The sequence below is a fragment of the Thrips palmi genome, unplaced genomic scaffold (assembly GCF_012932325.1).
Source record: "Thrips palmi isolate BJ-2018 unplaced genomic scaffold, TpBJ-2018v1 HiC_scaffold_4, whole genome shotgun sequence".
Taxonomy (NCBI): domain Eukaryota; kingdom Metazoa; phylum Arthropoda; class Insecta; order Thysanoptera; family Thripidae; genus Thrips; species Thrips palmi.
This window is the reverse complement of record NW_023144631.1, coordinates 12174292-12191043: the sequence shown is the minus strand read 5'-3', so window position 1 is coordinate 12191043 and position 16752 is coordinate 12174292. Positions and strand designations below refer to the sequence as shown.

Below are 16752 nucleotides of genomic sequence, written 5' to 3'. Positions count from 1 at the left end.
TTAATTGGTTACTCGTATAATTGGGTCACTATTCGAAATCTCTTTTTTCTTAACTGATGAATTCAAAATTTTATAAGTAATATCTATGAAACATTTTGTCATTCTTTCATTGTGAACCAGTGAATAAAACAATATTGATTGGAATACGTTATCACAGTTAATATTAAGAGAGTCGGTTTAGGGTAGGCTGATCTGAACCAGTTAACGGGGACCAATTATTGTCAAATCCAGTGATTCGTCACATAGAGTCCAATGCCAAGGCTACCCAAGGCTTAATGAACCAACATAATTTATCTTACTTAGGTATACAATACTGAGTAGTACCAGTTATATTAACTTCAGTGAAGTTAAAGGAATCGTCTCATTAAATCCATTCACTAATTCACTCACCGCTCAAAACCTGAGTCGTCTCTTTGAAGCCAATATCAATTCAAACTCTATTAGGATTAACACAACCATACATTGATTCTATAAATAAACACATGATAGTACTTTTGCACTCTTGTCAGCTTGCAGCATTTCAATAGATATATTTCTCGAGTCCAAACTAATTTGCTGCTAATTTCAACACAAGTTATTTATGCATTTCCCTGATTTCCTCTACTATGAAATTTTAAAAAAGAGGATGATACTATAGAAAATGAAATAAGTAGATGCCCACAATACAAAAGGTCAAAATAAAAACATTCTTGTTACAATGATCTGTCAAAGTGCACTGACCTGAAGAAGATTCCCCTCTAACGGGGGAGGGGGGCGAGGGGAACGAAAGACGTAAATCATTTTCACTTCCATTCTCCATATTTCGCTGTGTTGATACTCCAAAGGGGTTTTAATCATTCTAGAATGTTTGAAAACTAAGGCCGATCTCATTTCCAAACCCTTCTGCTTTTTATTTTGTTTTATTTGCTGTTTAGCTTCTGTCCCGTATTTGAGAGCCGCAGCCGCAGGTATGAGAAATTGGTAACTGCTGGCTGACTGCTGCCAACCTAACCATGCTAATGACCTGATTCAAAAAGATGTTTTGAATATTTCAAACGATACTAATCAATGATTTGAAACAAACTCGTGTTGGGAGAAACTAAGGGGATGTTAAATGCGAAATATGAGAGCTAAAGACCATGTACTTGCTGAGAATCGTTGGTGAGTACAAACAGACAGACGCACGACCAGTCAGTTTTTGGTGCGCCCAAACACGGCAAGGGCTTCGCTATCGCTCAGCCAAAAACAGGCTACGCGCACCGAGGTAAAGAGTGACCGTCCGAGGGATGTAAAACCACTCAAAGAAATTCTGGCAGGCCACGATGTCACCGTCAGATAAAAAAGGGTCACCTGCAAACAAACCCAGCATGAACAAAGAGCCCTTTTTAGAGCTTCATGAGTTAAATCGCATCTCCTTCACTTGACTGTCGCACAGTTGCCCCAAGCCAAACTCACCGCTCGTAAGCATGGCGGGTCCGAGGCATCTAATGACATCTTGTCCAGCGCTGCGATAACAGGACCGATCATCTGCAACGAGGGAGCAGTAAACAGTCAATGCATAGAGAAAACGTTTTGCGAGAAGACCGACCGCAAAAGCTCACAAATGAAATAAAAGTGCACTGTGGCAAAAACTACACGCGACTTTGTTATACGAAGAAATAGTTCGTAAATTACGAAGTATTTTCTTCGGAGACTTATGTATGCTCATAATACTTTATCATAACAAACTGCTTTCCTTTGTAAGGCTCAAAATAGTTTGTAAGGTTTTCTCACCAGTGTACGGAAAATTTGGTAAAAAAACTTGTGATTTGTCCGTAGCCCTCTGGCTCCATCGCTCCACGTTAGTGCTTGCTTACCCTTTCTGAAGCGATGTGCGCTTCGTTGTTTATGACGTAAAGTAAAACGCCCATGAAACACGAGCCGTTGAGTTCCATGAGAGCAGTCTGTGATTCTCCAGCCTGACTGAAAGATTCGTTCGGAATTGTGCAATTGTGAGGTGAAGAAGTTGAGGCACAGCCGGCAAAGAGCTGGGCCAACATAATACAGTCAAACTCCTCGTTTTGTCCCTCTTCTGGGTCCTTCGTTTTGTCCCGGAGTCATCCCCACCACTGGCGCGGGTCGCGCCCCGCCGGCCGATGCCTGCCGTCGCTGGCCGGCCAGGTAGGGATTAGGGCGGCCTAATCCACATCGGCCGGCCTCGGTCCTTCGTTTTGTCCGCAGCAACTCCCGGGTAGAGGGACAAAACGAGGAGTTTGACTGTAGCAAGTGCACTGTGAAACCAAACGTGGACAAGTCCACACTTCCTGGTGTGGAGTAAGTCTCCACACTTGGAAGTGCAGAGTGTGCAGCCTCCACACTTCAAGCGTGGAGTAGCTCACAGAGCCCCTACACTGCTATTCAACGAATGTGACGTCACATTCGTTAGAATGTGAATTTTGTCACGTTCGTTTGAATGTGATGTCACATTCGTTTGAAGGTGACACGGCCACCACACTGTGCGAAAAAACCACAGTGAATCCCGTTAATTTTTTTGCCGGGATTTACTGTAGTTCAGAACACAGGATTTACCGTGCCTGGCTACAGTATCTACTGTACCTGGTACAGGATATTCCGTACTCCACCCCTGTGGTACAGTAAATCCCGTACAAAGTACAGTAGATCCTGTTAAAAAAGTACAGTAAATCCTGTACTCTGAACTACAGTGACAGCTGTACTAATCACTACAGGATTTACTGTGATTTTTTCCCACAGTGCATGCGGCCGTCTGATGCGGGTGTCACATTCGTTTGAGCGCGGATCAACATTCAAACAAATGTGACATCACATTCAAACGAACGTGACAAAATTCGTATTCAAACGAATGTGACGTCACATTCGTTGAATAACAGTGTATCTCTTGGTGCAAACGTTGACGACTCTACGTTTGAAGCGTGGAGGCTGCAAACTCTGCACATCCAAGTGTGGAGACTGAAAATTCCACTCCTCCACATTTCAAACGTGGAGTTGTCCACGTTTGGTTTCACAGTGATAGCAAATGAATTCCACCACACTGTGCGAAAAAACAACAGTGAATCCCGTTAATTTTTGTGCCGGGATTTACTGTAGTTCAGAATACAGGATTTACCGTGCCTGACTACAGTATCTACTGTAGTTGCTACAGGATATTCCGTACTTCACTCCTGTGGTACAGTAAACCCCGTACAAAGTACAGTAGATCCTGTTAAAAAAGTACAGTAAATCCTGTACTCTGAACTACAGTGACAGCTGTACTAATCACTACAGGATTTACTGTGATTTTTTCCCACAGTGCAGATAATTCTAATTTCCAGGAACACATATTTTAAAAGACTCAATTCAAGATCGTTTTCAACGTAATTGTTCACGCTAGAACAGCATTACGCACGCATCATCTGGCAAACCCCATAAAATGAGTCCAACAGTTTGATATTGCTGTGAAAAGTTCCATACTTACTAAAGCAATCAAACGACTTACCTGAAAGCATAACTCATATACACGGACAGCACCATATTCATCAATAAGTATAGAACCAGGAAAACGTCGAGGAACCGAGTGTTGGGTGCACTGTTGAAGAGTGTACGCAAACGGACGTACAGCCGTCTTGCCGATTGGACGCTCTCTGCGTCATTCGCTGGGAGCTGAGGGCAAACAGATGGTGCCGAGTAAACATTTCTTGTGATTTCCTGCACAAATATTTCGCAGCTGCTGGAAATAAAAGAATTATGTATACACAGTGAGTAACGTTGGGAATTGAATTTGAGCCTAAGTTACCCCGTGCACATTTTTTTTTATCGCTACACTTTTACTTGGGAAATTTAAAAAGAAACTGGTAAACTTTACACTACAAACTGAATTAAGCATGCTCTCAGGTGCACACTTGCAAGTTCACATGTGCATGCTTCGCCAGGTACGGTCAGTGCGGGAAAAAACTGGACAGGGGAAGAACTGAACACCTCATATTTTACTTAAATGCCGCATGCACCGGCTTAAGGCGGAAGATCACGCCGCGCACGAAACTAAAATCCGCCAGACTGCGCCACCGTCTGCAGCCGAGGGACGGGCTGGCTGCTCTGCCGGGCGGCACGTGCTGCCTGCGTAGCGTTCCGGCCGATACAGTTCACCTGCTGTCACTATTCCCCAAACAATGGCGAAGTCATTGCAGTTTACTTTCCTGTCCGCTCGCCCGGGGCGGGGCGGGGTGGGCGGGGAGCCTCAGGTAGTCCGGCTAGCCCAGCGCGGTGCACGCGGCCGGCTGCGGCCGGCCTGCCGGCGTCTACCTGGCCGCCGGGGTGCGTCAGCCCCGCCGCATGTGTCGCCGCATTGTCTTTGTCGCACTGGCAGCAGCAAGTGGGAAAGACAGAGACGGACAATGACACCGCCGGGACTAGCTTCCACTACGCCACCCAGGGAAACCCGCCAGCCCAGCGGAGAGCCTGGCGAGATGTCCGTCGGCCTCCAGCGGGCTCCAGTCGGCGGGCAGGAAATTTTACAAGTTTAGAGATTTGGGTCAAAAATTGTGTATTTTTGTATACTATCCCAAAGCGCGTTTCAAGAAACGCTGATTATTTCTATACCTATTTCCCCGAGATGGATTTGGGTGAAGGAGATGGTGCTTTACTTGTTTTCGGCGCTATATGAGTTGCGCGGACATAGACAGTTCACAGTCCGCTCCACAGTTTTCACTGAAATTCGACAGGGGCGTTACAAGGCGCTTGGCGGAGGGGGTGGTATATTTTATTTCAGGTTCAGACGTCTTGTCTCTTTTTGGTGAGAGGTCAAAGTGTTGCATGGAGCCCTGCGCTGTGCTTGTAAAGGTACACAGGTAGCCAACGAATGTGACATCACATTCGTTTGAACGTGAAAACTACGATGTCAGATTGAACGTGACAAACAGAGAAAATTCATACTCAAACGAATGTGACACGCCGCACCGCTTTGTCACATTACTTCGGGTGTGACACGAAATCAGCAGGCAAACTGTCACATTAAAACGAATGTGACACATGGTACCCATTGACATACATCGTGTCACATCCAAACGAATGTGACACCCATATGCTGTCACGTTCGTTTGGATGTGACATGCCCTAATTGTCACATTCAAACGAACGTGACACGCCCCGGACACGCCATAAGAGTCAGGTTATGGCGTGTCACGTTCAATTGAATGTGACAATTCGGGCATGTCACATTCAAACGAACGTGACAGCATATGGGTGTCACATTCGTTTGGATGTGACACGATGTATGTCAATGGGTACCATGTGTCACATTCGTTTTAATGTGACAGTTTGCCTGCTGATTTCGTGTCACACCCGAAGTAATGTGACAAAGCGGTGCGGCGTGTCACATTCGTTTGAGTATGAATTTTCTCTGTTTGTCACGTTCAAACTGACATCGCCGTTTTCACGTTCAAACGAATGTGATGTCACATTCCTTGGCTACCAGTGTATCATCTGCTAAAAAAAAATACATGATGTAGCGCTTTACATTCAAATCCTTGCGTGACACTGAAATAAATATTAAAAAATGAGAGTTAAAAAATGGTACAATTCTTTTGGACCGGGCTTCGGGGGACACTCTGACCGCCCATCAAGTGGTGACTAGACATTTGACCGAATAGTGAAATACATACAACCCCCCTCCGCCAATAGCCATAACGCCCCTACCGAATTTCCCTCGAAAAATTCAGATTCAATTTTGAACCGTATGTCCGCGCAAGTGGTAAGAACCAGCGTGGTACTCAAGTGGAGCAGTTCCCTGCATCCACTCATCTGGGAGAAATAAATGTGATGTCCTGTCTTGAAACGCGCTTTAAAATGCGCCAAATGTTTTTAAACTCAAATCTCAAAATTAGGAAAATTTTAGACCAATGATGCAGCATGGTGCCGGGCGAAGCTGGCGAGTGTCGGCGACTGGTGGTGCTAACGCGGCCGCGGATAAAATTAAAAATTTTCATGACGCATCTCGTGTTGTTGAGATACGGTCTGTTGGCGCAAGTGCGACCAGGGAATTCCATCTGAGAGCTCGGAGCGACTCGCATTGGCTTCGCCGGACTTCCCTGGCCGCCATGGAGTCCAAGGCTGCGCGCCACGGGCCGACAGACCGTCACCATGTGGGCCCCTAAAGAGTCAGCAAAAATTAGATCACACCATCCTCTCTGCTCACTGTTCCTCTACGGCCCTGTCAAATTTCAGCCTAAAATTCCAAGCAGTGCCTGAATGGTCGATGTCCGCGCGAAACTGCGCGTCACATTTCTTCCCTGCGGCGGCTGGTACTGCTGCACGCACGATTCGAATCGGCGCGCGAGCGCGCCAAAGCTCCGAGCGGCCGCGTCCGGGAGGGCAGCATTCCGTCCTCCCCGCACTCCCTCGTTCCGCGCAAGGAGCGAGCGACGTGCTGGCCTGCCAGGCAGCCAGCCTGGACGCGGCCGCCGGCCGATCGGTCTGTCTGCCTGCAGCGCGCTGCAGCGGCACCCTGGCCGTGCCGAGCGCAGCCAAGCCGTCGCCTGCCCCCCGACCCCCGCCACCACCCCCCGTGCTGTGCGGGCGGGTATCAAAGATATCCAGGAAAGTCGGGGGCTCCGGAGTGCTAGTGTTTGCGCGGACATAGACCACTTTCGCTCCGCTCGGAATTTTGCGATGAAACTTGGTGGCTGCATCGAGCATTAGTTTACGCAGGGAATGACGTATTTTATTTTCTCCTGAGGCTTCAGGGCGCTTTGCAGCGTAAGATCAAAACACAGAGCGATTTTCAAGGTTTTTCAAGGGCTCTGCAGGGCGAAATAGGCCCTTCCGCGAAATATAAAATATGTCATTCCCTAGAGGAGGTCAAGACGAACCGGGGGATACCTCAAAAATGCCACAAATGTGCAGATTCTAAGAGTGGTCTATGTCCGCGTAAGTGAATTTTCACAACTTTAACAAGCTTTTCCGGAAAAACTAAAAACTTTTTCGAGAAACCGATACCAGGGCGTTACTCAGCGAGACCTTTCAAATGGTGTATTCACCTAAAAAAATTTTGATCGTGATCTTCCGCCTTAACAACTATCATATAATGAACCGCTCACTACAAATCCAAAGGTCAGACTTCTCGCCACTCCAGAGGCGAGACTTCAAAGTCTCGCCAAGTTATGGTCAGACACAAAAGTCTCGCCATTTTTTGGTGAGACTTATGTCTTTGACCGTTTTGTGGCGAGACTTTTTTGTCTGACCAAATTTTGGCGAGACTTTTGTGTCTGACCAAAACTTGGCGCGGCTTTAATGTCTCGCCATATTTTGGCGCGAAGTCTTTCCATCCAATTTGCAGTGCTGATGCCGCGGAACAACTTTAAATGGTTAGGTATTTCAAGTAAAATATCGGCTGTTCAGTTCTTCCTCCCCTGTCCAGTTTTTCCCCGCAATGACCCTACACACTTACATACACTTGCATACTTGGTCAAGTATGTGTGTTCTAGCACCCATTTCTATGGTGACAAGTACACACCCACAAAGTTAATGCGTACTGATTTCAGACTGCAGTTTGAGATGACCCCGAAACGTAAACTAACAGACAACAAAAGTTAAGTTCTATCTACAACGTACCAAAAGCCAGCGAAGCAAAAGACCTAAAGTTGTGAGTTACAATACAACACTCAGGAACATTTCAAGTGTTAAGGGAGCTTAAGAGCTCTCTTAAGCTGTCTTATCAAGGCAGAGTGAAGCAGCCTCCAGAGTTTTCAAAAAAGCGTTCCAGACAACGTGACGACCTCCACTCAGACCACACTGAGAATCCGAACGCGATGAGTACAGCGTCAATCGGTGCAAATGTTTTCGCGTTGCACATGAAGTGCAATGCCTTCCTATTCCCATGAATTTGCATAGGGCATTTCCGAAACGCATTGCACGTAAGGTGCAATATGGCTAAGGCATTGCACGTTTGGTGCGATACCTCAGTGCATTGCACCATACGTGCTATACTCATAGCGTTTATTGGCTGAGCGATAGCGAAGCCTGTTACTCCAGTGCGGTTGAAAAGTTTTGTCTGTCTGTCTGTGTGTGTGTCTGTGTGTGTGTGTACACTACTCCTCCTGAACGGCTCGGCCGATCTGGCTGAGATTTTGCAGGGTTATTAGGTATGTTCTTGGCTCGGCACACGCGAAATTTCACCATCCTAGCTCAACTGGTTCAGTTTTTATAGCCGAAAAACACCTAAAAAACGGCGAAAAATCGAGTTTTCTGTCGGTAGACCTCTCCTGTCTGGATGAAAGGGGGGTCTGGGGGCGGAGCCCCCTAGCCACGACAAGTTGAAAAGTTACAAGGGTCAAGATCGTGTAATTTGTAGATGAAGCACCTCTATGTAGAATGAAGGGGGTCTTGGGAGCGGAGCCCCCCAGCATGCAACAGTTCAGAAGTAACTAATGATGGAGAAGCATTGTCTGCCGAAGGCAGCCTAGCGCCGCAGGCCAAGGTAGGTACGCCAGGCGCGGATTGGAGAAACAGGCAGCGACACATCGCGAAGCCTGTTACGACAAGACGCGGTCTGGCGTAAACCTACCTTGTGTAATGTTAGGACGTTTTTGGCAAATGAACGATACCTGTCAAAAATATTACTGTAACTCTGACAGAAATCCGTCGTACAAAAGCTTATCATATTTTGAAGCTATGTAACCCATTATAAATCACGAATGTTTGTGTTCAGTTCGTTTGAACGTGAATGAAACCCTTCACTGAAAATCTATCGGCGTGACTTCGCCGCTGCAGGGGCGTGAATTAAGTGTCACGCCATTAAACGGGATGACAGAAAAGTCACGCCATAAATCGGCGTGAATTTCTTGTCATGCTGCTTTTTGGCGTGACTTGTCTCATAAAGCGCGTTGTCATTCACGCCAAATGAGGGTCTGACTCACATGTCACGCGGTTTTCGGCGTAAATTTCGTATCACTCCAATTTTTGGCGTGACTTTTTGTCACGCCATAATTTGGTCATGTGTCCGACCATTACGTTTTCAGTGTTCATTATTACTCGTTTCTCTTCGAAACGCGAGTGTTTCTAACAAAACTTAAGTGAGCGATTTGCATCACGGCTAAGAGGTCCTATTTTTCATACAAACCTGAGACAGGTACTTGCCGAAGTCGCCTGCTGCAACACCCAACTGGTATGCGTATGTTCCGAGGCAGAATGACAAGGAGGACGTAGACATGGCTCCACAAAATGAAGCGGGAACGTAAGTCACAGGAAATAGAACTGCGCTACCCTGAAAATGGCACAAAACTGCATTGGGCTATTCCTTGTTGCTGGACACAGTTTGGATACGTAATGCACGGTTTAAGCATACAACGACCGGGAAATGGGGCGGGGTGGAGGTGGAAGAGTTTCTAAGTAAGTCTTGCATGTCATGAGGTGGCAACAAAATTGCGGAACGTGTTGGATGATGTGCTATCGAAAAACGCTTACTTTAAAAGTCAACGCGTCCTAGCATTAGGTGCCAAATTCACGCGCAACTGAATCCTTAGGTCAAGCTCTGGCCTGGCCTGGTTTTATAAAACCCATTTGCAAGTATATCAGGCTTGATCGTCGATGAGTATCAGAAAATTTGCCTTTGGCATGGGCTGGCTAAACAGCTGAACACCAAGGATACAAAGACTAAGGGAGAGTGGGGTAATTCCGGACACGGGGTAATTCCGGACACTTCGATTTTCACTGGGTTTGAGTGAAGATAACTCAAAAGCCCGCCTAGCAGAGGAAGATAATCAGTTAAAAATGATAATTCCAAATCGCCAAGGTAGGAGGTCAAACCGTTTGGCTGTGGTCGCTTTACGAAATTTTTAGTACCACCAAAAATAGGCAAAAGCTGCATCTTTTCCCCCCTATTTCCATGTACTTATCGTACCTTACCCTCAAGTTCAGTCCCATGACTAAAATTTTATCATATTATATGGTCATTGGACTTTACTTTGGCGTTTCGGGAGTGCTCGTATGGCTCGCCGTTTTCTTACAATTGAACATCAAAGGTTTTCACTACCTGTGGGGTAAATCCGGACAATAAGGGTTATTTTCTTCAATTTCCCGCATAATGTTAAGGTAGTGGGTTCAAAATTGTGGACATGCATCCCCACCGTTAAGAAGGATAAAGAAAGAACGAAAAATAGTATTGCAGCTATGTTTAAGAGCTTTACTCAAGACAGTGTTGTCAATTTAGGGGTTTTGATAGAAACTATTCCTTATAATATGCTTTGAGTAATAATCAAACACTTCAGTTCGCAGCAAATGTCCTTGTACGACTTCTAAAAGCATGCCTGACATCAAAACAAGCGAAAGTAAGCTCGAGTAGTGTCAAATTTTAAGGTCGTCCGGAATTGCCCCATAGGTCGTCCGGAATTACCCCAGGCTGGGGTAATTCCGGACACGAGCAGGGCTTTTGTTAGGCGCTTATATCTCCCTAACCGTTGCTGAGATTTGGCTTTCATGTATATCATTGTGAAGGTAAAAGTCCATACTTTACTCTCCTGTAATAACATTTGACCCAAGAAGCATATTCAAGCTCAAAGACCAAAAAGAAAAAAAGCGTCCGGAATTACCCCACTCTCCCTTACGAGTATTCACACTAAAAGTTTATGTAGATTTTTGTACGTGCCACTTGCACGATTTTGTGCATGCGGGGAATTTGCATATTATGCGTGAAAATGCATAAGGGAGAGAGGGGTAATTCCGGACGCTTTTTTTCTTTTTGGTCTTTGAGCTTGAATATGCTTCTTGGGTTAAATGTTATGACAGGAGCGTAAAGTATGGACCTTTACCTTCAAAATGGTATACATGAAAGCCAAATCTCAGCAACGGTTAGGGAGATATAGGCGCCTAACAAAAGCCCTGCACGTGTCCGGAATTGCCCCAGGCTGGGGTAATTCCGGACGACCTATGGGGCAATGCCGGACGACCTTAAAATTTGACACTACACGAGCTTACTTTCGCTTGTTTTGATGTGAGGCATGCTCTTAGAAGGCGTTCAAGGACATTTGCTGCGAACTGAAGTGTTTGATCATTACTCAAAGCATATTATAAGGAATAGTTTCTATCAAAACCCCTAATTGACAACACTGTCTCGAGTAAAGCTCTTAAACATAGCTGCAATGCTATTTTTCGTTCTTTCTTTATCCTTCTTAAGGTTACTGTAAAGTGAAAAATATGTGAAATATCATTTTTCAAAATAATTGTGGCATCATGTTTGTATTTAGGTTTCAGGTTGCTTACTATAAGATGAACTTAAGCCCAAAGTTGAGGCACTCAACTCCCATTATTTTCTGAGTTATTGAAGTTTACGTAACAAATTTAGTCGTTAACTAAAAATTCTCCTTGTGATGAACCAAAAGTTGTCGAGACTTGATTTTTGTTTTACAAGTTCTTTATTGATTTGCCTATCTCGTAGCAAAGCCGGATTTCCAAAATTCCAATATGAAACAGGAATTTTTCTCAAAAACACAAAAAAACACCAAAAAATTGCAAAATTTTACCAAATTTAAGTAAAAACTTCAAAACGCATTTTCCAAACAGAAATTACAGCTCATCTATGCATATATTATGAAATCCGGCTTTGCTAGTCTGTTTGCATGTCCATTGGGCCTTAAAATAAAAAATCACACCTCCGTAAACTTTTTGGTTCATCGCAAGGAGAATTTTTAGTAAACGACTAAAATAACACTAAAACCCTCATAACTTTGGAACTAATGAGAGTTGGGAGTCCAGTCTGTGGCTGTAAAAGTTTTTCATAGTAAGCAACTAAATCACCAAAAACCAAAGCACTGCCACCTATACTTTGGAAGATAGTTTTTTCACCTTACAGTAACCTTAACGGTGGGGGTGCATGTCCACAATTTTGAACCCACTACCTTAACATTATGCGGGAAATTGAAGAAAATAACCCTTATTGTCCGGATTTACCCCACAGGTAGTGAAAACCTTTGATGTTCAACTGTAAGAAAACGGCGAGCCATACGAGCACTCCCGAAACGCCAAAGTAAAGTCCAATGACCATATAACATGATAAAATTTTAGTCATGGGACTGAACTTGACGGTAAGGTACGATAAGTACATGGAAATACGACGGAAAGATGCTGCTTTTGCCTATTTTTGATGGTACTCAAATTTCGTGAAGCGACCACAGGCAAACGGTTTTACCTCCTACTTTGGCGATTTGGAATTCTCCTTCTAAACTGATTATCTTCCTCTGTTAGGCGGGCTTTTGAGTTGTCTTCACTCAAACCCAGTGAAAATCGAAGTGTCCGGAATCACCCCGTGTCCGGAATTACCCCACTCTCCCTTAAATTTGTGCAAATTCCTGCACAATTTTATGCAAAACGTCACGCAGGTTCAAAATCGTGCATCACGACGTACAAAATTCTACATTAACATTTAGTGTGTCGCGTCAATTGATGCAATGCGTCGGAACCGTTTTGATGGGTCCTATGAAAAAAGACCGATGTCTTTTAGGTCGCTCGAACAAAGACCGATCTCCATTTCGGCCGTCTCTGCATTCGCCGCTTCTTTAACTTGTGGTTCTCGCAACAGACATCCAATTCAAACAATAGTTTGAAGGTGTTGTTTTCAACATATTAGAGAATGATTATCTAAAACTCATTTGTGTGGAATCAAAACGTAGAGATCGTTCTGGGACTTCAAAATGAACGCACTCTTAAAACCTTACGAAGTATTTTGAGCATACATATAACAAACTAAAATACTTTGTTATACGAAGAAATAGTTCGTAAATTACGAAGTATTTTCTTTGTAAGCTTACGTATGCTCAAAATACTTCGTTATACAAACTAATTTTCTTTGTAAGGCCCAAAATAGTTTGTAAGGTTTTCTCAGTGCGCGTTGAGAGGTTAGGAAATGGAGATCGGTCTTTGTTCGAGCGACCCAAAGGACATCGGTCTTTGTTCATAGGGCCCATCGATTTTCATTGCGCCAAATGGTGCCGCGCTCCTGCATCGCCTGTAAAGTGCAATGCATTCCCACCTCCTGCATCGCCTGTAAAGTGCAATGCATTCCCACGCATTAGCAAAGGGCGTTTTCTACGAGCTGCAAATCTCCATAGGTAGGCAACACTTCGGCATCCTGCGCCGGCAGCGTGAGCGGACGCCCGGTGGGTAGGCAGCACTTTGGCGTCATACGCCGAGAGTGATGCCTACCCACTGGGCGCATGCACCGAGGCACCGGCGCCCAGTACACACTTCAAGTATTTGTACACTTAAGCACGTGGTCGCACACAATTGTGCCTCATTCCAGGAACGTGACATCACGTTGAAACGAATGTGGCAAAATGTTACGTGCCTTTCAGCATTATGTCACATTCGTTTTGATACGAATTCGCCATGAATAAGCGTACTCACATTCAAACAAATGTGACACAATGCTGAAAGGAACGTGACATTTAGTCGCTGTTGTGTCAACGTGCCTGGAATGAGAGTATCATGGGGCAGAGAAAAGCTGCGATATGGAGGAGTTACGAGTAGATTTATTTAATAAGGACAGGTCCTTACAGTGACCCCTTTCGATTTCCGCGGTTGATGGCTTGGCAGATTGCTTACCTAAGTAGATGTCCAAAAATAAAATATTAGGTCGCTCGAAGCCTTTTTGGGCTGAGTTATAGCCATTTTTTTTTTATTTCTTAAAAAAGCTGGGTATTTTGGGTATTTTTTATACGAGACGTACTTTTTAAGCCAGGTGGATGAAAATTGGCCCTGTGATGCAAAATTAAATAAGGAACACGATGGTGCCCTCAGAATTGATCTACGACCAATACTTACGGAGATATCGGCCTCCAAAGTTGGAAAAAAGACCCAAAAATGTAGGAAAATCCCCAAAATCTTGGGTTTTCGGAAACTATTGGACCCATTGACACGATTCAACGCTCATGTTGTAGAAAAAAAGCCACGGAATCCAATGAGCTCACGCGCAGGTCCGTGAGACTAACCGTTCAGGAGATACGCGGCTCTAAAGTTAGCCATTTTTCGTAGGGTGCCGAAAACGTTGTTTTTGCACCTTTTCTGACTGTTGAGCCTTCAGCGACACGTATCCTGCCTGCCTTCGCGAAGACCTCGGCTCAGGGGAAGGCGATACTGTGGCGAAACGCAGCCCACTGTCAGATTAAAGAAGAGGCTCTCAGAAGAGGTGCTCAGGAAGAAAAACACCGCTGAGGGAGCCACCATCCACGCAGTGCATTAGCCCGCCCCGATTGAGCCCCGATGACCTGAGAGCCCGGGCCAGAGCCCCGGCCAAGCCCGACTGGAGCCCGCACGGAAAAAAATCCGTGGTCGTGGTGACCGAATCTCGATCGCCACGACCATCTTCTTCGATAGCTTGGGGGACTACCGGATTTCTGATCGTGAGAACCATGTCACCGAGCTGAGGCAAGCTGGCCATCAGAACGACTGTGTTGATTGTGACAACCAAGAATAAGGTATCCTAGAACCGTCATCCATCAGTTGCAGGGAAGGTATGATTTTAGGGCCTCTTCGAGACGACCAGAAAGTTGGTTGAGAGAACCAACTCATCTGACACTTAAGCCGATATCTCGTTCGTGGGGAATTTCTATGCAACGCTCAGCAGACTCGGTTTCAACTTGGTCTCTGGTCCTCGCAAATGTAGTGATTCTTACACTGTGATCCGAAACTGGCATCACATTCAAAAATGAATGAGACGGCACAGCGAAGATGCCGCACCGTCGTCCTCTGCCCGAGTGAGCAGACGACAAGTAGTTGGGGATCATGCCTGAACCTAACCTAATGACCGAACGTAGACGCCAGCGAGAGGCAACATGAAAATGCGTTCTTCTCGACTTCAGTGTAATATTTTGTTCAGAACTTTCAGCTGACGGCTAGAGAACATATTTACCGAGACAACAGACAACATTATTTGCGAAAATTATTTACTTGAGTAACATAAATCGGAAATACTAATAGGCGAACGGGCACGCCGTACCAAGCGGCAGGTCCGTGAAACCTCGACTCTCAGAACCGAACTTCCTTGAGCAGAGCGGTCGGTAGTGACGATTGGCTCGGGCCGACCAAGTGGGTTGTAAGAGGATAAATACGCTAGTTGGTTGTCTGAATGAAGCCGTTCGATGCCCACAATCACTGTAACGAGAACTGAGTACATCCGATCGTGACGACCAACGGCTTTTTTTCCGTGCGGACTGAGTCCCGATGGCCCCAGACCTGACTGAGCCCCATTAGACCCCATTTAAGCCCCGCGCCAAAAAAAATGTTGCAATTTGACCCAAAAACTTTACAAAAACTGTTCAAAACGGAAGTTTTTTTGGCGTGGAGCTCCAGTGCGGCTCGCTCAAACTAGAGACCTAGAGACTGACGGAGAAGCGCGGGCGCCGTCGCGCGCTGGCGGCCATTTTGTCTGGGCCGGCCCAGAAGGGAGCGGGGAGGGGACAGGGAGCGGAGCGGAGAGCGCTGCGGTAAGGTGGGGCGAGGCGGAGCGCAGCAGACAGCTCGAACAGTTTTTCGGCCACAGCTCGAAAACCGTTCAAGTAAGAGTGGTACAGTAAGCGAGCCGATTGTAGCTTGTACAGAGACCTACAATCGGCTCGCTTACTATACCCCCCTATCTAGAACGGTTTTGGGAAACTGTGACCGAAAAACCTTCTCCACTGTTAAGTGCGTGCGCCGCCATTTTGTCCGGAATATGAGACAGCTCTCCGGCCGCGCGCGAGGAGTATGAGAAACTGTTGGTGCGCTTATCGGCGCCCGCGCTTCTCCGTCAGTCTCTAGGTCTCTAGCTCAAACCAGGCCCATGCCGGGGCTCTGACAATCGGGGCTCAATTCGGGCTCGGGCTGGGCTCGACCTTGACACCGACGAAGTCTCCACCCATAGGCCCTGACCCGGTCGGTCTAGAGGAATTCGAAAGCCCCGGCAGAGTCCAGCCGGGTCAGGCCACGCTAGCTGTTAGAGTGGTCCGGCGGAACCCGCCCCAGTCCGGACTCACGGTGTAGGGAGACCACTCATCGTGGGTGCCCACCTACACCGTGGCCTGACTTGGCCGGACTCGGTCGGACAGTGCCGGGGCTTAGCCAAGACTAGCCGGATAGGACGATCGGGTTCGGCCAGGTCTGGGCAGAGTCTGAGCCGGGTCGGGGCCGAGTCGGGTGGTCGGTCGGGGCCTATAGGCCAGGACTTCATCGGAGTCTAGGGCAGGTGGCAGGTCATCGGGGGTCAATCGGGCCAGACCACTCTTACAGCTTGGCCTGACTCGGACGGACTCTGCCGGGGCTTAGCCAAGGCTTAGCCGGGTTCCTATGGGGTGACCGGGCGGGTCGGGGCCTATGGGCCGGCACTTCGTCGCAGCAACCCCGGGCCCGAGCGAGGGGGCAAACACTCTGATAATCGTGTGTACACTTCTTCCAGTAATCATTAGTAAATTTCACGCCAAAATGGCTATTTTCGCTGTTGTTATCGGATTTGGGGTGGGGGGGGGTCCTATGAAAATAGGCCAAACATGCTCTAGGCTGGCCAAAAAAAAAGAGTTTTTTTAGTATTTTTGTAGGTTATCACTGGTAATCAGTAATCCTGTGTACACTCCTGAGCTGAGTGATGGAGCCCTCGGGGCCCGAGCCCAGCCTGAGCCCGACTCGAGCTCCGATGGTCAGAGCCCCCGGGATGGGCCCGGTTTGAGCGAGCCGTACTTGAGCTCCACGCCAAAAAAACTTCCGTTTTTAACAGTTTTTGTAAAGCCTTTGGGTCAAATTGCAACATTTTTATGTGGCGCG

The 16752-nt window shown here is 46.5% G+C and overlaps 1 protein-coding gene across 1 annotated transcript; it reads right to left on the bottom strand.

The window, feature by feature from the left end:
- Positions 1-981: 981 nt before the first annotated feature.
- Positions 982-4165, bottom strand: LOC117649135. The gene is made up of 5 exons (XM_034391601.1): positions 3770-4165; positions 3473-3636; positions 1836-1941; positions 1435-1506; positions 982-1329 (listed from the first exon to the last, which is right to left on the bottom strand). The coding sequence occupies exons 1-5, from the start codon at positions 3857-3859 to the stop codon at positions 1171-1173; spliced, it is 591 nt and encodes a 196-aa protein (XP_034247492.1). The 5' UTR covers positions 3860-4165; the 3' UTR covers positions 982-1170.
- Between the last annotated feature and the right edge of the window lie 12587 nt (positions 4166-16752).